We start from the raw sequence: 22,711 nt of genomic DNA on the forward strand, positions 1-22,711 counted from the left end.
CATGCCCTCCTCCGCATCGCATCCGCATCAGGCATCCTAGGGACCCACCCTACCTTGCCCCTGTGCTCGACGGATAGAAGACATGTTCTAAGCCTTAGAACACGTCTTCTATCCGCCGAGTGCAGGCCACGCCCTCCTCCGCATTGCATACGGCATCCTTGGGACCCACCCTACCTTCCCCGCAGCATCCGCAGCCAAACATATTGTATGGCTCTCACGGAATTACATTTTAAAATATGTGATGTTTATGGCTCTCTCAGCCAAAAAGGTTCCCGACCCCTGGTGTAATCCAATATCTTGGAACATTTTTTATAGAATTCCAAAAATATTCTGTTATGAAACCAAAAGATATTTCATGTGGCATTTGTTTCAATAGGGAATTATTGGTGACAGTGATTGAGAAACGTAATACACTGGCTGAGCACCAATCTGGTGATGTTCTGAGTGACCAGTATACTCATTTGCCCATCCGACCCAAATATACATGTGTTTAAGAAGTTCCAAAAGAAAGGTCATCGTTCCCAGTGCAGTTTTAATGGTTTTAGATTAAAAAAAATATTCAACTACCATCCCTTTGGAAGCAAAAAGCCTTAGACTTAGATGTTGGTTACATGTCAGGATCTGTAGGCCACATTTTCTGTAGCATTTCAACTGTTGCACAGTGATCAACATTAAAAGACAACAGGCGTTCCAAGCAATTGGGTTCATGGGGTTGCCATTCTATTTAGGTACTGAATGATACTTTTTGTAAATGACTATCAAAAAAGTCACCACCCTACAGCCAAGAATGCTAAGTATAACTAAAGTAAAATCTTTACCTTATAGTTTCTGTTGGCTTTATACCAGATTATGATGATGATGCTGAGCACTGTGTTCAGTGCTCTCATCCTGGCATACTGTATGATTATTTTGGCATGGTCCACAAAATTTAAACAAAAATAACAAAATAAACAATAAGGAAAAAAGAAGCCACAAATGTGTGTACCTGCCGCGTGCGCCACATCTTCTGCTGTTAGGTTCCGAACATGTGAGCTCACTTGGAACATTACAGCCGACCCGGAGACACTGGAACACAAAGAAACAGAAACATTATTTATAAAATCTGTCTTTTATATGGAATATCTAGTAGAATTAAGTCTAAAACAACTGGAGTTTTTTCTACTAGATCCTGTATATCATGACCTGGATGAATGAAAATCTACATAGACGTCTTTTATATGGAATATTCCTTCTCCAGTAACAAGCATACCTGTACATTTATAGTACCTATACCCACCTTAGCTGAAAAAAATCATTCAATTCTTACATTTAATCATGGACCTCATTCACTAGAAGCTGGCATCAACCCATGAACCCCCCTTAAACCAATCTAAAGGTTGCTTTCAATATTCTCTTTGCAGTAGGCAGATGATTGCACATTTGTGATTCGATATTATGGGTTACTGCCCTGATACAAAGAAGGTGTAATAGATTAATAGCTAACATGCTTATTTATTTTTTTCTTAAATTTGTTCCCTCTGTAAGGGGCAGTTGTGAGTTTCCCCTCCAAAATGGCAGCGGCTATAGCTGTCATGTCAGTTTCAGTAAGGGTTACCACCTATGCCGGCTTTCTTAACCGGGCAGTGGGGTGATGTCATGGGAGGCGGGGAAGAAGTGGGCTCCTGATGTCATGGGGTGGGAAAGAGGTGGGGCTATGAAGCGGCAGTTAGCCGATCGCCATGTCAATGTTACTGAGTCCTGCCTGGTCTTTCTAATTTGGGAAACTAGAGTTGTCCGGTTTTGACCCAGACAGCCATTCCGAAAACCGGGCTTTCTGGGTCAAAACCGGACAACTCTAGTTTCAGTAGACCCCACTGTCCAGGCCTAAGACATCAATGTGGTGATATGAAAGAAAGCCAAAGACCCAGGTTCAATGCCCGATTTTAGGTCTTTGTTGCAAAGTTCCTCTATATTGATATTGTTGCCTTATTTACGGGTTTCCTGCTGTAAAACCCCCCTAAACACCTGTGTTTTTGTGAAACATCCAGGTCCAGTTAGTATGCTGCCCGCACAACATCATATAACATTAATATGAAATTCCCTGATCCACTCAGGAAATAAAATCCCCCTGGAACAACGTGCTATTTTCTTAGCAAGGCATACAATGATATTAAAGTAGTATATAGGAACTCAAATCCAATGTATAGCTTAATAGGGAACACATGATGGCTGTCTAACTTAAAAGTTGCATATGCCAAATTATCATCAAAAGTATATATCATTCTATAATAAGATAAAGTGAACTGAGAAAACCACACGCTGCGCTATGCACACTGCTGAACCTACTCAGCTAAGGGCAAGATAAGTGTAAGAGCGAATGGTGGAAAATAAATTATAGCCGACTTCTAATATGGAGTTGTAGAAGAAAAGAGGAAAAAGTCAATGTAACCAGTCAATAAAGTGAAGAAAAAAAGCAAGTTCATTCACAAAGTGCATAATGGATTTCTCCACTCAAAATAATTCAGCTTGATATGTCCTTTATGCTGTGTTTTTCAATCGGAGAGGCCAGCCTTGCTCGAGAGGCTCGCTCACAGTTACGGGGGGGTCTTAATGCTCTCCTGGATCCTTATATTTAGCATATTCTGCAGATAATCCATAATATGTACCGATGCAGGCATACTGTAAACCATATAAATAAAATAAGTTTAAAATAACTGGATAAAGCGCTACTATCATTGAATTTGCATTATGCCCTTTGAAGCAATACTGTCATGGGAAAACATGTCTTTTTCAAAACCCATCAGTTACTAGAGCTTCTCCAGCAGAATCCTGCCTACCCCTAGCTCCGGCCCTGCTTTCAATAAACATTAAGTTAGGGCACATTGCTATGAATGAAAAGTTCTGATCGGAGATAGGGTTTATCTGTATCTGTGAAGCACATTACAAATCGCCAGCTAGGGCCTGTGCCAGTGTTGCTTATTTACCAGCAATATCTTCTAGTAAATTTGTAAGCGTGGCAACCCCACCTTCCTTCCCTTAAGGGGGCCATACAAATTACAATTACGATCTTTCCTGCGACCATTGGTTTCAGGAAAGACCGATTGTACTCTCCGTTAATGTCCAGAGCTGAATCATCAGATATGGAGGTAGAAACAATAGGAATTCTATCTGACAATTCAGCCCTAAAGGCTTGCCTTTGCCCCGACGCCTTCAATGGCGCTCAATCAAAATTTTCTGTCCCACCTGATCGATGAGACGACTGGTATCCTAGGCTTTTGTGATATCAGCCGCCTTGTCAATCCACCTTACCTGCACTGAATATCATACAAAACCTCGCTTTGCACAAAAATATTGCTGCATGTATGGCCACTGTAACTCTTTCCACCAGCAGATCACCCCCTTGTACATAAAGCCCAACCTCTGCTATGCCCATTATCCCTGCCCCCTGCCCAATTCCCCACCCTATTCACCCATTTCCCCACCATATCACACCCATTTCTCTCCCTAGCCCACCCATTTCCCTACCCTATCCACCCATTTCCCCACCCTATCACGACCATTTCCCTCCCTAGCCCACCCATTTCCCTACCCTATCCACCCATTCCCCCACCCTATCACGACCATTTCCCTCCCTAGCCCACCCATTTCCCTACCCTATCCACCCATTCCCCCACCTTATCACGACCATTTCCCTCCCTAGCCCACCCATTACCCTACCCTATCCACCCATTTCCCCATCCTATCACGACCATTGCCCTCCCTAGCCCATCCATTTCCCTACCCTATCCACCCATTTCCCCACCCTATCATGACCTTTTCCCTCCCTAGCCCACCCATTTCCCTACCCTATCCATCCATTTCCCCACCCTATCACGACCATTTCCTTCCCTAGCCCACCCATTTCCCTACCCTATCCATCCATTTCCCCACCCTATCCTGCCCATTTCCCTGCCTAGCCCACCCATTTCCCCACCCTATCCTGCCCATTTCCCCACCCTATCCCGCCCATTTCCCCTCCCTATCCCACCCATTTCCCCTCCCCATCCCACCCATTTCCCCTCCCCATCCCACCCATTTCCCCTCCCGAAGTGACATCACTGCCTGCCCCCAACCTAAAGGCCGGTATCAAAAGCAAAACAAGGTAGCAACCCTAACTGCATACCCCAGCGTAATGTAGCGGAATTTCCACTGCTGATATCCTATTAGTGCATCAACTTGAATAAATATCTGTGGCCGGCAACTAATCACACCCATGTACATACAATTCTCTTGTTACATTTGTTTTGCCTCTTTGTTGGCTGCATAAATTAAACATAGTTTTCTTCGCAACATACTGCTATATCAATGGTTCATTCTCTTCCAGCAATGCAACTCGTCACTGTAATTAATTGCACCATTATGCTTCCGCTAATAGCTTGTCTCACAAAAAAAAAATCTAAATATGTTTTGAGTAAAGCAGCAGCTAAAAAGACATCATGGCCCATGATCAATATCTAATCTGTTTTACAGCAGCCAAGCCATTCATAATGTTTATCCCTTCTTAAAAGTGGCTTTTACTACACAACTAAATTATGTATTAATTTCTCTACGCCTTAAATGATCCCCAGGGTGGGGGAATGAATTTTATTGCATTACGTAAAAATAAAATATGTTTTTGTTGGAACAGGCCTGTTATACCCTCTAGTGGAACAAAATTAATGCAGAAAAATGACATCTGCCAAAAAAAAAAATGACTATTCCGTCAAAATACCAAACTCAGACTGAAGTTGTTCTTTGTTTCTCCGAAATGTGTTTCCATGTACTAAAATGACAAAAAATCAGAACTTGCTGCCATAGAGATTCGATTTCAGGAAAATATGATAATTACTGACAAGTGCCAAAAATATGACATAAATGTCAAAAAATCATAAATATACATATTTGTTTATATATTAATTTAGTGTTTTTTATTAAAGCTTGGGATTTGTTTTCACGCATTGATGTGTTTCCCATGTAATTTTATATAAGGAATGATTGTTTCAAATGATAAAGTCATTATCTACTGTATGTAGTTTAATATTAATATGTAAACACACAGGGGGGCTTTTGCAGGAAGCAATGTGGAATTTGTCACAATCGGCCATTTTTTTTTGCACTCTGCAAAATGTGTCCGCATTGTGTAACTTGCCACAGGCCTTTATAATCTTAAACCCCCTTGGTATTCTTTATCATCAGGTCAATAACTAAAAACTAGTTCCAAATTGGCACCATGAAGTGCTGGCACATAGAGATTTAACAGTTGGCTCTGGGGATAATGGCACAGCGGGCATGGAGTTAAGGTAGCCATACACGCTATGATCCACTTGCTTGGCGAGGTCGCCAAGCCAGCGGATCTTCTCCTGATATCACCACCTACGGGTGGGGGATAATTCAGTCCCAGGGCCAAATGATCAAATTAGAACAACGGGTACAGGTGTCTGTCGGTTCGGGGACCGCATCAATGAGCCGATGCAGTCCCCTATCCAACTACATTTTTAAACCTGCTCAATCAAGAGCTGGCCGATTTCAGGCCAGATATCGGTCGAGCAGGCCCATTGGTAGTGCCCATACACGGGCCGATAAGCTGCTGAAGTGGTCTAAGGGACCGATATCGGCAGCTAGAATCAGCCCATGTATGGCCACCTTTAGGGTCTGTAGTGCTGCGTCTGGTGGGCTATTGCAGATGTCCCCAGGTCCCTAGGTGAGGGGATGGAGGTCAGCAGATGCAAGGTTATTGTCACCCCGATCTGGTCAGTGCCATGTGAGGAACTCCCCATCCCACTGACCCCGTTTTCGCAAAAAATGTTGCAGCTCTGTAGTCTTGATGATTGGCAGTGCGTAAATGGCAGAACATTTCAGTCTTGGTGGGCACTGATGGTACAGCGCCTACCTAAGAAGGATCATTATAAATTAATTTACATATGGAAATGTTGATCCCTGATTTTTTGGTTCAGTAATCAGGTAAGAATAGGTATAGGTTTAGTGCTCTTTGATACATGCCTACTACTCCCATACCCATGAACATTTATTTTTATACTGAAATTCTCTGGATTTCCACGTGGAGATGGAGGTTTCCTCATATTTAACTGTTGGCTTTGTGGATAATCCCCATGAACATTCATTGATATAGTGAAATTCTCTAGATTTCCATGTGGAGAGAGAGGTTTCCAGAATGATACTATACTTATGAGTAGTTGATGAATTAGTTGAGCTGCATAGACCAAAATGGAACCCTTTCTGCTGACGTCAGACTTCAATGGAAATAAATGTTCATTATAACTCAAAATGAGTTTTAAAAGTATATGATTAACTTCCGACCAAGATATCTTGGGAGCAGAGCAACGGAGATTAAGAATTTCTCCCCACGTTGCAATGAAGCTCAGATCCCAACCCACCATTCCTGAACGTGATACATTTTCTAAAACCTGAGCTGAGAGTTCAGAAGTCAACAGGGGAGGATGTGATTGACTTAAGGAGATGCAGATGATGTCCCACTGCATCCTCGGCTTTACCATTCCCATCTAACCTCAGCTCCATTTCTGCTTAACAAGATGCTAGATAGAAGTCTCCTAGCAGACAGCTGCTATGCCACAAAGCAAAAGGAATCAGCATGAATATATGTATGAAGTGATCCGTGGGTTCCCTGGAGATTTAAGAAGCAGCATCTGTGTCTGTACCTCTGGGATGTGATGCTGTGACCTCCTACTGTGATGTCTCCTCCTGCTGCAGGAAACTGAGAGAATCATCAGTTCAGGCAAATTCTTTGTGAATCTGAACAGAGAAGTCCAGAATATAAAGGAGAAAAACCTCCAGGACGAAAGCTTTTAGAAGAGTTTTAATAACATATATTCACAATTATGAAAGGTTATTCATTAACCTTCCTCTATAAGAAAAGCAGTGAATTTGGCAAATGGTTAAGAATGCAGAAACATTTATTGAAATGATTCCAGGCTATGTATTATCTGTGTTCCCTTTCTCCCATTTAACTACCAAATCCAACACATGGAGAACTACTGAAGTGGTCACCAAGCTGCAAGCTTCAGCACAGACACGTCCATATAAATAGCAATAGTGTTCATAGTTCATAACATTGTCGAGCACTTTTTGGCACTTACGAAAACTCACTTGACCATAATTCATCTGGGATTGAGGCCCTTACTATTGGTAGAAATGTTTTCCTCATGTATTTCCTGTATGTATTTGTGCATCTTCTCCAACTCTATGGGGGTTATGTAATAAAAGGCACTTACCTATAGCAACCAGTCAGCAAGTAGCATAAACTGGTAACCTGTTTAAAAGCAACCATCTTATTGGTTGCTATGGTTGTCTCCAAGCCAGAAATGTAAAAATAAGCACCTACTTTGAAACCACTGGGAGAAACATCAGTGGGGGTGGTGTACAACATGTTGCTTGTGAGCCACTGGTTGTGGATCACTTGTAGGGTGGGCAACCAGCAGTTCACACACTCGCATACAAACGTCACACACACTTCAGGCATACACGCGGCACCACTTTATTTACACACCCACACACAATGGTACAGCATTCCATACAGGCTGCACACACAAGTAAATACTGTCTAGGCTGCGTTCTACACTTGTCTCCAGTCCCTGGGAATTCCTGTTCCCCACCTGTCTCAGCAATCCGACACTCCCTGCAGGTCAAAGCAGGTCTTCATTTTTGAATTTCTGACTTGGAAGCAAGTTTTGGAGGCATAAAGTCCATGGTTACTGCCAAACAGAATCTCCTGTAGGCTGCCAGTTCACATTGGGCTACTAAATAACCAATCACAGCCTTTATTAGTCACCCCCAAGGGACTTTTTGCATGCCTCATGGGTAAAAAAGGTTGGGAACCCCTGTACTACATCATGATCGGTATTCATGAGTTAGAGCTAGATGTCCAATCAAATACACATCTGTAGTTTTATACAATAAGGTAAAGTATCAACACATGTATTAAGCTAACAGCCAGTCTGAGTTATCCCTAAGGCTTCCAGAAATGCCTTCATTTACTACCATTTTTTTGCAAGAAAGAAAGATCATCGTCCATCGGCATGATAAGGTAGAAAGAGTCAAGACTGAGGTTGAGTGAGGGGCTGACCAGACATACTGACTTACAGTGAAGCTTGCACTGGGTACCAGTGACTAATACCAATATTATCCCTCAAGAATCCATGATATACTGTCTATTGACTATTGATATACTGTCATTGACTTATTTAATATGGCAAAACCCTACTCAAACAAGGCGATCTTTTCCCATTACAAAGACACCACAACACTCCCTGTTGTATCCCCATGCCTTGTGCTAAGACTATTTGCACTTAGCCTAAGGGTCTGTATAGTTGGAATCCTGTAACAGATTGAGGCTAGGCTGCAGCAATTACTGAATATTTACTTATAAATATAATATTGAATGTACTTCTGACTTTGCTTTACTGAATTATATACACGGATAAATATGTGTTGCAAAATACAGAACCGACAATCCCAGCGTTAATATATTTTGAGCACAAAATGTCTTTAAGCTATTTCTAAGGGCATGTGCCAAGAATCAGTGGTTTCTCTGCTCACTATAGGTTGCCACATATTTGCTTTAAAGGAGACGGAAAGGTAAAAACTAAGTAAGATTTATCAGAAAGCTATAAGCACTCACAGAAATGCTGCACTGGGTCCTCTATCAAAAGAAACACAGGATTTCTAGTCTTCCTTTTTTGTAAACAGCCGGAATCTGTGCAGCTCTCTCCTCCCTCCCCTCTACTGCTAACCCCTCCCATAAAAACTAATAAAACTCACTCCCCCAATGTGTAATCTGAGCTATAACGGCTACAGCTGCAGCAGGAAGCTATGAAGACCAAGCTAAAATAGCAGCTGCTGTCTTAAACAAACAGAGGGAGTTTCTAGGGCTCTTTAAAAATCAGCCCCTATAGTGTAGCTATGCTTTCGACTTTCACTTTATTCCCAAAAAGAGGGAAAGGCCATTGTTCTCATTCAGGCTAACCAGGTCTTGCAGGTCTTCCATCTCAAGGCACCTGCCAGTAAATGGCACCAACTTTATGCTCCTCATATCTTAGTTGGGATCAAGTACAGGTACTGTTTTATTATTACAGAGAAAAGGGAATCATTTAACCATTAAATAAACCCAATAGGGCTGTTCTGCCCCCAATAAGGGGTAATTATATCTTAGTTGGGATCAAGTACAGGTACTGTTTTATTATTACAGAGAAAAGGGAAACCATTTTTAAAAATGTGAATTATTTGATTAAAATGGAGTCTATGGGAGATGGGCTTTCTGTAATTTGGAATTTTCTGGATAATGGGTTTCCGGATAAGGGGTCCGATACCTGTACTATGTGCCTGTGCACTACGTTTTGCTCCCCATAGTGTTCTTGCACGTGTTGAGTTCCTCAACAGGATTAATTAGCAGATTTTCTGAGTGCATAGACCGGGGTTCATGTATAATGCACCAATAGAACACTGTCCCATATTTCTCTGTCCCATCAGCAGTACAGTAAAGGCAGAATTTGAGATTTTATACAAATTTAATGTCATGTGAATAATGATCAATATCTGTAAAATCACTGCCAAACGATGTCAGTATAAAGTATAGTAAATAATCACCGAGGCAGCTGTACACCTTCTCCCAATGCTGTGGCCCTGCTGCATAGCAACAAGGAACGTAAGCTACAGATGCACCACGTCAGCTTCTCCCATCCATCACCCGACCCGGAATTTAACTCCACAATAATGTTTGTAAGCAAATAGTTTATCATCATGAAATGGTCCCATCCGAAATGTATATAAGATAAATCTCTACCTAATTCCTTCTATGTTTAAAGCCCTATGATGAAGCGAAGGAGGGTAATTGTGATTGAAAGGCCATCCAGCCGATCGCCATAAAACGCGGATCACACCTACAGAGCCTGAATTGCAACTCTATCCATCACCCCCGGCTACGCGGGTCTCCTTAATTAGGCCATGGGATCATAAGGCTACTCGTTTTACGTCTGCTTCCATAATTACATCAGCACGCTAATGTAATTTTAATAGGCTTTAATGATGTAATAAGGAATAATGGGGATTATTTGACAGCTACATAACTATTAACAAAACATATTAAAAAGAACAGGTTTTTTTTATTCTACAAAATACAGTTTTCCTGGATGCAATTTGTAACACAGGCAGAGCTAAGTCCACTATAGGAGCAATATTTAGGTTGGAAGCCTTTGTAAGATTGTATGTTTTGTGCTTGTCCATAAACACACATTTCCTCATCTATATTTACCAATACTGTAAAGGATCAATCTTTTAAAATAAGCAAAATTTGTTCTTAAAGTGATACTGACACTAAAAAACTACTCTTCAAAATATGAAGTAGGGATGCACCGAATCCCAGATTCGGTTCGGGATTCGGGGCAAAACCTACAATGCACTTTTTTCTTGATTGTTATTCTTGGCACAATTGTGCTGTACCTACTGCAGTTATATTCAATTTGCCAAAATCAATGCAACTGAGCACAGTTGCTCTAAATATTTTCTGATTTTGCCTGGTGTCATTGCTGGTGTTTATCATGCAATTGGCCAGGGTCGGACTGCGTTGGCCCAGAACCGATCCCTGCTGGGCGCTCTGTGGCCTGTAGGCCCTCCTCTACCAAAGCACCTAAGTGTGCGACCTCAGGGTAGGGGAATTGGGGAGGCAGCGTGGGCCCGGGAAGGATGTGTGGGGACCACATCGAGGGCCCCTTGGGGGGGTGCCGGGCACCTGCAATGACAGCCCCAGTGGGCCCTGCACCCCCCAGTCCGACCCTGAGTGACTGTGCACCATATTCTTTCAACACAAGCGTGTAGTGCCTATTGATGCAGAGTGCAGAGGAAACCCCCGAGCTACCACCTGGCCAACCCGGAATGGAAAGCAAAAAGGACCGAGCGCAACTATATAAAGTATAATGAGCACATTTTGAAGCAAGTGGTTTTAGGTAAAAAGCACAATATACTACTGTATATTATTTTTTACATTAAATCTATATTGCAAGGCATCCACCAGATTTAACAAATATCTACATTGCCGGAATACTAGATAACTGCCTTAAAGAGGGACAATCAATCAAATGCAGCTCAGGCTTAAGACGTCCTGGCAGCGAGCTTGCTTTCATTGTATTTATTTATTGAATCAAATGTGCAGGTTTCTCAAAATATCCAACCAGTATGTGAGTTTCAATGCCTCGGCAGGCAACCATTTCTACTTGCCGGTGTGTATTATTAGCATGATTAATTCCAGGAATTGGGGGGGGGGGAATTAGCAAATGTTTGGCTCATTTAGTTCAGATTTATTCTTTCCTCGAAAAGTGTAAAAGTTGCTTCTCTTTCCAACACAAGAAGGGCAGAAAAAATGGCTACAGGTATGTGATCTGTTATCTGGAAACCATGTGAAGACCATGTCCCATAGACTCCATCTTAATCAAATAAGTTAAAATTTTCTCTGTAATAATAAAACAGTACCTGTACTTGATCCCAACTAAGATATAATTACCCCTTATTGGGGGCAGAACAGCCCTATTGGGTTTATTTAATGGTTAAATGATTCCCTTTTCTCTGTAATAATAAAACAGTACCTGTACTTGACCCCAACTAAGATATAATTACCCCTTATTGGGGCAGAACAGCCCTATTGGGTTTATTTAATGGTTAAATGATTCCCTTTTCTCTGTAATAATAAAACAGTACCTGTACTTGATCCCAACTAAGATATAATTACCCCTTATTGGGGGGCAGAACAATCCTATTGGGTTTATTTAATGTTATAATGATTTGCTGGTAGAATTAAGGTATGGTAGAAAGACCTCTTATCTGGAAAGCCCCATGTCCCAAGAATTCTGGGAAATAGGTCCCATACTTGAAGTGCGTTTCTATGAACTCCTCCAATGTTGTCCATTGCCTTTGATTTTTTATAAAGGAACTTTAAACCATGTTGATCCCTAAAATCACTATATCTAGTGAATAATTGAATAATGTACCTCCTGTTGTAAAATATAGGGATATTATAGGTCACCAAGGAGTTTCATGAGGCCAAAGGAACCTTGTAATAATACACAAGTTTCAGTGAGTCATGTGACAGATTATAACTAATGATATCACTAAGCTCTGTTTATAAGGATATAATGTACAGGATATATGTACTAATGTAACATGTGCCCTAATGTATTCCTAATTGTCTCTTTGGACTGCTGCTTGAGGCAAGAGATCTCAGTAGGGCCCAGAGACTGAAGAACTAAGTAAGGAGAATCAAGAACCTTAATGTAGGTCAGGCACATAAGAAGAAGATGGAAAAATGGGACCCCGTGAATGAGGGTTTGTAATGAGTGACTGTATGGCTCCCTTGACAGCATACTCTAGGGGGCACATTTACAAAGGCGCGAATGCTCAGAGCGTATTTTCACCGATTTTTTCGGGTGTCTGCAAGACTTTTTCGGACACTTGCGCGAAAAAATCGGAAAGGTTTTACCGCTGTTTACAATTGTTCGGTACAAAAATTTCGTGACATGTGCCCCTAGGAGTGCAGGATAGGCGGAATAGGTAGTAAGATGGCTCTATGCTTCACCAAGGAGACTGTAGAGTGGGGTAGTTTCCCAGGCAACACCTGCAAGGCTGTAGGGACTCCAATGGGCAAGGCCCAGGTTAAATTGAATAATCCACTCTCTTCACTGCCAAATTCAGAGCTAAATTAACAGTCGATAAGTGAGAAATAATTAATAACTCCCATTACTGGGTGAATGGGTTAACAGGCCTACGTAATCTGAGCGCTGAGACATTCTTTGTATTCCACTGTGACATAGATTCTCAGCACCACTCCTAATTGGATGTACCAGTATCTTTCTGCGGGTACGAAGCGCTCTATCTATCTGTCACAACTAGCTGCCACTTGGTGACTCATAGAAAGGTCTATTTAAAAACCCTCGGAGGGTCTTTATGAGTAAAACTGAAAACCGAGGCACTATGCAATTCTACGTAAGAACTGGGAGAAAAGTAGCACTTATTTCTCTGCAGCTTATGAGAAAAGTTTATGGATTTAATAATGCCAAAAGTTATGGATTTACCCATGAAGCTACAAATAAAAGTTGCTGAAAATCCTTGTTAAACTTGTAAAACCGTGGCCCTAGAGAACGTTAAGAGTGGCAGAATTCATGTTGTTACATAGCAACTTGAAAAAAGGGGCGGAGCAAGTTCAGGTTCTATGGGAAGGATTGGTTGGAAATAATGTGAAGAAGAACAAGTGATTTCTGGAGAGACAACTGGTTGGAAAGATCTACATCTCCAGTTTTCCCAAAATAATAAGTCCCCTCTAGGTATGTACAGGTATAGGACACATTATCCAGAATGCTCGGGACCAAGGCTATTCTGGATAAGGGATCTTTCCGTAATTTGGATCTCCATGCCTTAGGTCTACTAAAAAATATATAAAACATTAATTAAACCCAATAGGATTGTTTTGCATCCAATAATTTATTATTTATTATTATATAATGATTATTTATATCTTAGTTGGGATCAATTACAAGGTACTGTTTTATTATTACAAAGAAAAGGGAATCATTTAACCATTAAATAAACCCAATAGGGCTGTTCTGCCCCCAATAAGGGGTAATTATATCTTAGTTGGGATCAAGTACAGGTACTGTTTTATTATTACAGAGAAAAGGGAATCATTTAACCATTAAATAAACCCAATAGGGCTGTTCTGCCCCCAATAAGGGGTAATTATATCTTAGTTGGGATCAAGTACAGGTACTGTTTTATTATTACAGAGAAAAGGGAATCATTTAACCATTAAATAAACCCAATAGGGCTGTTCTGCCCCCAATAAGGGGTAATTATATCTTAGTTGGGATCAAGTACAGGTACTGTTTTATTATTACAGAGAAAAGGGAATCATTTAACCATTATATAAACCCAATAGGGCTGTTCTGCCCCCAATAAGGGGTAATTATATCTTAGTTGGGATCAAGTACAGGTACTGTTTTATTATTACAGAGAAAAGGGAATCATTTAACCATTAAATAAACCCAATAGGGCTGTTCTGCCCCCAATAAGGGGTAATTATATCTTAGTTGGGATCAATTACAAGGTACTGTTTTATTATTACAGAGAAAAGGGAATCATTTAACCATTAAATAAACCCAATAGGGCTGTTCTGCCCCCAATAAGGGGTAATTATATCTTAGTTGGGATCAAGTACAGGTACTGTTTTATTATTACAGAGAAAAGGGAATCATTTAACCATTAAATAAACCCAATAGGGCTGTTCTGCCCCCAATAAGGGGTAATTATATCTTAGTTGGGATCAAGTACAGGTACTGTTTTATTATTACAGAGAAAAGGGAATCATTTAACCATTAAATAAACCCAATAGGGCTGTTCTGCCCCCAATAAGGGGTAATTATATCTTAGTTGGGATCAAGTACAGGTACTGTTTTATTATTACAGAGAAAAGGGAATCATTTAACCATTAAATAAACCCAATAGGGCTGTTCTGCCCCCAATAAGGGGGAATTACATCTTAGTTGGGATCAAGTACAGGTACTGTTTTATTATTACAGAGAAAAGGGAATCATTTAACCATTAAATAAACCCAATAGGGCTGTTCTGCCCCCAATAAGGGGTAATTATATCTTAGTTGGGATCAATTACAAGGTACTGTTTTATTATTACAGAGAAAAGGGAATCATTTAACCATTAAATAAACCCAATAGGGCTGTTCTGCCCCCAATAAGGGGTAATTATATCTTAGTTGGGATCAAGTACAGGTACTGTTTTATTATTACAGAGAAAAGGGAATCATTTAACCATTAAATAAACCCAATAGGGCTGTTCTGCCCCCAATAAGGGGTAATTATATCTTAGTTGGGATCAAGTACAGGTACTGTTTTATTATTACAGAGAAAAGGGAATCATTTAACCATTAAATAAACCCAATAGGGCTGTTCTGCCCCCAATAAGGGGTAATTATATCTTAGTTGGGATCAAGTACAGGTACTGTTTTATTATTACAGAGAAAAGGGAATCATTTAACCATTAAATAAACCCAATAGGGCTGTTCTGCCCCCAATAAGGGGTAATTATATCTTAGTTGGGATCAATTACAAGGTACTGTTTTATTATTACAGAGAAAAGGGAATCATTTAACCATTAAATAAACCCAATAGGGCTGTTCTGCCCCCAATAAGGGGTAATTATATCTTAGTTGGGATCAAGTACAGGTACTGTTTTATTATTACAGAGAAAAGGGAATCATTTAACCATTAAATAAACCCAATAGGGCTGTTCTGCCCCCAATAAGGGGTAATTATATCTTAGTTGGGATCAAGTACAGGTACTGTTTTATTATTACAGAGAAAAGGGAATCATTTAACCATTAAATAAACCCAATAGGGCTGTTCTGCCCCCAATAAGGGGTAATTATATCTTAGTTGGGATCAAGTACAGGTACTGTTTTATTATTACAGAGAAAAGGGAATCATTTAACCATTAAATAAACCCAATAGGGCTGTTCTGCCCCCAATAAGGGGTAATTATATCTTAGTTGGGATCAAGTACAGGTACTGTTTTATTATTACAGAGAAAAGGGAATCATTTAACCATTAAATAAACCCAATAGGGCTGTTCTGCCCCCAATAAGGGGGAATTACATCTTAGTTGGGATCAAGTACAGGTACTGTTTTATTATTACAGAGAAAAGGGAATCATTTAACCATTAAATAAACCCAATAGGGCTGTTCTGCCCCCAATAAGGGGTAATTATATCTTAGTTGGGATCAAGTACAGGTACTGTTTTATTATTACAGAGAAAAGGGAATCATTTAACCATTAAATAAACCCAATAGGGCTGTTCTGCCCCCAATAAGGGGTAATTATATCTTAGTTGGGATCAAGTACAGGTACTGTTTTATTATTACAGAGAAAAGGGAATCATTTAACCATTAAATAAACCCAATAGGGCTGTTCTGCCCCCAATAAGGGGTAATTATATCTTAGTTGGGATCAAGTACAGGTACTGTTTTATTATTACAGAGAAAAGGGAATCATTTAACCATTAAATAAACCCAATAGGGCTGTTCTGCCCCCAATAAGGGGTAATTATATCTTAGTTGGGATCAAGTACAAGGTACTGTTTTATTATTACAGAGAAAAAGCAAATCAGTTTTAAAGTTCTGAATTATTCGATTAAAATGGAGTCTATGTGAGACGGGCTTTCCGTAATTCGGAGCTTTCTGGATAACGAGTTTCCGGATAAGGGATCCCATACCTGTACCTATAAAAAACACGTTTTTAGCCCAAAATATACAGGAAATTAGAGCAGGATACCACACAAAATCCAAAGTATACAAATGAAAGTATAAAAAAAAAGTTGTTTATCTATTGTATCAGGTCATTACATAAGAGTGATTGTGTCGTCCCTGTTCTTGTCCTCATCCACAGAATTGCAGCAGTTCTTCAGGAAGGTTCCACAGTAAATATATTTTTTTTTTCTAACTCATATTTATTGTAAAAATAAATATCTCAGTCCCTGCAGGAGACTCGGAAAATCATAATGCCTTTCAAAGGCATCTAACAGACAATGATCATGTATCCACAAGCAAGGCAGTTTTGAATGCCATCCCCCTGTGTAAGAACCTACATAGCCATGTTGTGCAGTCTCAGAAAAAGAATTTATGATTAAAGCAGGTACACTGGCAAATTAGAAATCTAAAATGTTTTGATTACTTGCGACCGTGAAAAAAAAAAAACAGAGAAAAGTACTGAATAAAATATGTCTGCAAGCACAGCATGGAATCAGTAATAACATATTCTCCATAGCTCCAGTCGATAAGATCTGGCTTCACACATTCATACACATTCAAAAAACAAGTCTTTAAAAGTACAGATCATATTTTTTTTTTATCTATAAACAGGTGTTTGGAATGAGCAATGTCAATAGGTGGGAGTTGCCTTCTAAAAGTCCAGAATGAAGGCCAAAAATTTCAATAATGGATAACTTGAGCTAGTAGACGCTCAGCTTGATGGAGAGCGCAATGATACACAGGTCTACATTACCCTGTATGAATGAACGTGAGCAGATTCCATGGAAATTCACAACTGAAGAAGTGAGACCTACAGATAGAACCTAATCATATGCCTTAAGGTGGCCATACACTGTGTGATCTGCTAGTTTGGCCCTAGGGCCAAACGATTGAATTAAAATGGCAGGTATATAGGCTTTTGGCCTTCGGACCACATAAATGAGTTGATACGGTCCCAGGAAAATCAAACCTGCCCAGATATCAGTTGGGTAGGCCCATCGGTGGTGCCCATACATAGGCAGATAAGCTGCCAAATCAGCAGCTGAAATCAGGGACACCATCAGAAATCACGGCTCCCCCCTGCATTTGCACAGCTCCCCCCCAGCATCCTCCTGCAGCTCCCCCCAGCATCCTCTGGCTCCAGCCCCCCCAGCGATTTCCTCCGGCTCCCCTGCGGCTTCCTCCAGCCACTATCCCCCCCCAGCGACTTCCTTCAGCTCCCCTCCATTCCCCCCCCCCAGAGACTTCCTGCGGCTCCCCTGCGGCTTCTTCCAGCCCCCCCCATGACTTTCTTCAGCCCCCTCCCCCGAGCTTCCTTCGGCTCCCCTCAGCTCCCCCCCCACCCCCCAGTGACATCCTCCGGCATCCTTCAGCTCCCCCACCAGGGGCGCAACCAATCAAATTTCCCACTGGCCACCAATGACAGGGCCCATAGTTCTTTAAAGGGGGTCTGAGCTAAATAAAACTGTATACCGGCCGGGCCCCCTTTAAAGCGACGATATCGTCCGGGCCTGGGACAACTGTCCCCCCTGTGCCCCCCTGATGGCGGCTCTGGCTGAAATCGACCTGTGTATGGCCACCTTTAGACTTGTGTCTAAATTTCATAATCTCCTTTTCAACAACAACAGTTGCTACCTAGTGACACATAAATACACATACATTCATGAATACCCATTAGTGTTTTTATAGACCTAAATCTGTCAGTCTACAAGGCATATGCATACAACACAATACCTATTGCCCTACTTTAATTCTTAACATCCATCCAAAAATAGAATCAAAATATTATAAAAACGGAATGATAGCAAGTCGTACCTGACATCACTGAAGACGTTCATTTGATGTTTGAGGATCAAGGCCACCTCATTTAGTAATTCCAAGCCTTTCTCCACTGTCAGAGGGCTGTTAAGAGAAAAGGAGAGAAAGAAAAAAATAACATTAACAAGAGACTGAAACTCATCATTAGGCGAAAGGCTAAATCCTCAAAAGAGTTATCACCTTGGTCTGCCAGGATATGAAAGCCATAGCTCGCTTTATTCCTATCACACAGAGAGCCCGATATCAGGGGAATTGGGATCAGGTGCTGCTCACTGCATGATAAATCACCTGAATTCTCCATCAATAAGACAAACAATGATGTGTAAATGGAATTCTTAGGAAGTGTAATTGTCCCACAATGCAGGCACTCTATATACTGTATGTACTCAAAGGTTCTATATCTCAATATACTGTCTGTGTACGTGTGTATATGTGTGTGTCTGTGTGTGTGTGTATATGCTAAACACAAATTGTGTTTCAGTTCTGGAATATAAATAAAGACAAAATGTCAGAAGCAACTCTACTACATAAAAGAAAGAAAATCACTTCTCCTGTGAATAAGGTCCTGTGATTAACCAAACCCTGATCTGTAGCACTGTTGTTATAAACATATTTTGTGTTTTCTTCAAATTGTAAAAAGATTAAAAAAACAAGCTCTTCATGGACTCATGTTAAATATTTACTTATCCATATAATATTACAGACTAATCCATATATTATTATGGATAATTGTAACAATCTGTCTGGATCTATGTCTGGGCTCTACTCAGTCCTTAATAATGTGGCTCTGTGATTGCCTTCAGTCCTCCTTAATAATCCCAAGATCTGAGCTCATTTACTGCCCCCTGTAGGCCAAGTCTGCTTGTACCTGTTTGCTATGATGTCTGTTTCCTGAAGCCCACTCCTGTATTCTGGTTCCTGATTCCTGTAATGATCTTGTAATGATCTCCTGGTTTTGACCCTGGCCTGGTCCTGTTTATGACTTTACCTCTTAAATCTTTGGTACTCAATTAACCCATCTGACTACTCCAAGCTCTGTCCTTACTAGCTCCCTCCCTGTGTTCTATGTTTGGCTTCCTCACTTGCCTCAGTGGGAGTCTCTGGATTCCAGGAAGGCCCATTGAAGTGGAGGGGCTAGCTTGAAGGCTAATCAAGATGTCCACAAATGCAAATAAAGCACTTCTGTCCTGCATATAATATTTCAAGGTTCAAAAAGTGTATAATGTGTAATAGTGTAATGGGTCAACTCAAGTAAGCCAAGAAATTAGTACTGTCCAGCTTTCTCCTTATATTGGTCAGTTTTCTAATATTATCACCAGCATGTTCACAGCAAGGCCAGAACTAGGCAGCAAAGGCATGTGCCTAGTGTGTGATGGGGGGGACGAATGGTATGTGTCTTTTGGTACCTTCTGTAACTCCAGTCTGGCACTGCAACACCTTACAGAGAATGCAACATGGAGAGGGAGTGGGCTGGCAAGCAAGATTGTGGGGCTTGTTGGGGGGTGACAAGCATGTTGGGTAAATGAAGTTTCCAATGGGGGCTTAGTAAGGCTCTAGGCACATAGCTCTTCTGCCTTCTCTGGTTTTGCAGAGCTTTACTGAGAATGCAACAAGGCAGGTAAGCTTGCTTGGGGTGGTGGGATATGGGGTTTTGGTTTTAGATTATCACAAATTAAGGACATTAATAAAATGTTGGAGAGCTTCATTTGATCCAAAATCACGTAGCTGGCGGGTCAGCGATAAATTATTTTGAATATTTTTTGCAAATCACATGCCCTTGGCCAAAAAAATAACATTACGGCAAGTCAATGAGTTCTATATTGTGTTAGTGCCTAATTGTAAGCATATACAGTACTAGAGAAATGTTTTATATCATCCAGTCAATACTACATCTTTTTCATAATAAGGTCTTGATTTTTGGACTGTGCCCTACTAGGTGGTGTGGGTATAGCTGTGCCTAAACTCCCTCCCGCCATTAGCCATTCTTTGTTTGCACCTAGAACTCCTCTAGTTTCAGTGCATACACACTCCCCTCGCTGATGGTCTTTTTTCCCTTTGGTTAATTAAAACTTTCTTTTTCATGCTGTCATTGTGTCACTGGCTGCTGCCTAGCATTTGTCTATTAGCAACATTATTGTTTCAATTCCACCCCACTCAGTCTGGCTTTGACATGACAAGAATATATAAAAGCAGAATGCCGGGGACAACAGCTGCAAGCTCTCTACGCACCTTCCTTCTGCAAGGAGTTAAAGAAGCCAAAAAACACAAAAAAGTGTCAATCTATTTGAAACAAAAATAAAAAAAAATGAAAGAAACAAGAGAACAGTTCATTTTCTTTCTGTATCTTTTATAGGGAGGTTTATTTTAAATCTCAGTGGGTGATGAAAGGAACCAGGAACTTATTCACAGCGGTGGAAAGTCGAATCTCAGCAGCATACGCCAATGACATTCACCGCTTGCGCTTTGACGTCACTTGTTACCTATATTTATCTATGAGAATGGTGGAAATGGATAGAAAAGATCTACTCTATTCATCCTCAGCCTCGGCACCTTTAAATATAGAAGTGGTGACTTTGTTGACCTGCTTTGTGATCTTTGGCGCTCCGGGCTCATTAAGTAACTGCCCACGGGTAATGACTGTGTAAATAACAGTTCAGCGGCAGAACAAAAAGCCTTGCCGCAAACACATTATGTTGGAACACTGCCTGTCTCTATTGTCAGGCTAAATATTATTTCTAAATTGAAAGGCACAGAGTTAACAGGCAATTTATAGGGAAGAAATTATGTAATTCTCAGCCTCGCTCTTTTTTTCTTTTTTTTTTTCTAACAAGCATTTTAGGATAATGTTCTGTGCCGAGCCGGCGCCACGGGAAAGATTAAGGTGGAGGTATTGAGATGTTTTATTCTTTATCAGCGACTATCTGAGTTGGAAAATCAAAACACCAAAAATACAGGCTTTAATGGTATTTTACTCATAAAACATGGCAAGAGCAGCCTCAAAAGACAAGGAAATTTGATAAAAATCACAGTAAAAAATAACGCTTATTATACATATTGGAAAAGGTTAAAAAAACAAACTGGTAATCGCAAAGAGGCCACAGATATTGGGCTGTTAGTATCAGAAACAAGGAATATTCAATAGTATATTTTTAAATCATATTATTCTTGTTTTTAACAATGATTGGCATATATTATATATTTTGAATTTTAATTTTTTTTTATTGCTACTCTATTTTATAAGGTTTCCTTTACAAGGAGGTGGTACTGGTTTTGGACAATGAACTGGGCAAACATTAATCTATCCTACAGTCCCCCACCGAGCGGCACAGGGGATGGTTCAGTTGCATGTCCCTCAATTCCAACATCCCTCACCCCTCAACCTCGTTAAGAAGATTGTGGTACTGGTCCTAAACAATAAACAGGGCCTGCATTTTTCTATCCTACAGATGCCCACGAGGGTGGCACTTTGGATGGTTCAGTTTCATGTCCCTCAGTCCCAATATCCCTCAACCTCATTGAGTAGAATGTGGTGCTGGTCCTGGACAATGAACAGGGCCCACGTTATTCTATCCTACAGACCCCCACCAGAGTGACAATGGGGATGCCTCAGTTGCATGTCTATCAATCCCAATATCCCTCAACCTCATCAAGAAGATGGTGGTACTGGTCCTGAACAATGAACAGGGCCCACATTATTCTATCCTACAGACCCCCACCAGAGTGGCACTGAGGATGGTTCAGTTGCATGTCTCTCAATACCAATACCCCTCATTGAGAAGAAGGTGGTACTGGTCCTGGACAATGAACGGGGCCCACATTTTTTTTATCCTACAGATCCCCACCAGAGTGGCACTGGGGATGGCTCAGTTGCATGTCCCTCAGTCCCAATATCCCTTAACCTCATTGAGTAGAATGTGGTGCTGATCCTGGACAATGAACAGGGCCCACGTTATTCTATCCTACAGACCCCCCCCCCCCCACAGTGGGAATAGGGACCACTCAGTTGCATGTCCCTGAATCCCAATATCCCTCAACCTCATTGAGAAGAAGGAGCTACAGATCCTTGACATTGGTGGGAAACAAGCTAATCTGTTTTAAAGACCCATTCTGCTTGCAATGGGGGAGGCCCAATGTATGTCATGCATCTAAAGCTACACCTGTCGCTTCCATAAAAAGTATCACTCCTCCTCCCATGCCATATATCCCTCAGTCTGTACACAAGGCATGGTATAAGGGTTTGTAGAGGATATCTAGTATAAATAAATTTAAAGCAACTGGACTTGCTAAGTAATCATTGAAGACGTTTCACTACTCATCCAAGCAGCTTCTTCAGTTGGGAGGACCTCAGTTTTTCTCCTGTGTGAGGGAAGTACAAAGCCCTGACCAAAACATATGGGCAGTAGAAGGTTGCAAGGAGATTATGTCCATAAAGAAGTCCATCTAACTCATACAAAAAATATTCTAGAAACCTTGTCTTTCTGTTATAAAAGGCTATTAGTGATGGGTGAAAATTTGCGCTGAATTTCCATGTTTCGCCATTGGCGGATTTTTCACAGAACGGG

General features: G+C 40.9%; 1 protein-coding gene across 1 annotated transcript in view; it reads right to left on the reverse strand.

Moving 5' to 3' along the window:
• The window catches only part of ptprn2 (protein tyrosine phosphatase receptor type N2), a 620,616-nt gene that overhangs the window by 391,870 nt on the left and 206,035 nt on the right, over nt 1–22,711 (reverse strand). The window contains exons 10-11 of the mRNA XM_002935174.5: nt 18,147–18,233; nt 986–1,065 (exon numbers count right to left, since the gene is read on the reverse strand). Of these exons, the coding sequence (XP_002935220.2) occupies nt 986–1,065; nt 18,147–18,233 (167 nt within the window). The remainder of the gene's footprint in view (nt 1–985; nt 1,066–18,146; nt 18,234–22,711) is intronic.

The sequence above is a fragment of the Xenopus tropicalis genome, chromosome 6, assembly GCF_000004195.4.
Source record: "Xenopus tropicalis strain Nigerian chromosome 6, UCB_Xtro_10.0, whole genome shotgun sequence".
Classification (NCBI taxonomy): Eukaryota; Metazoa; Chordata; class Amphibia; order Anura; family Pipidae; genus Xenopus; species Xenopus tropicalis.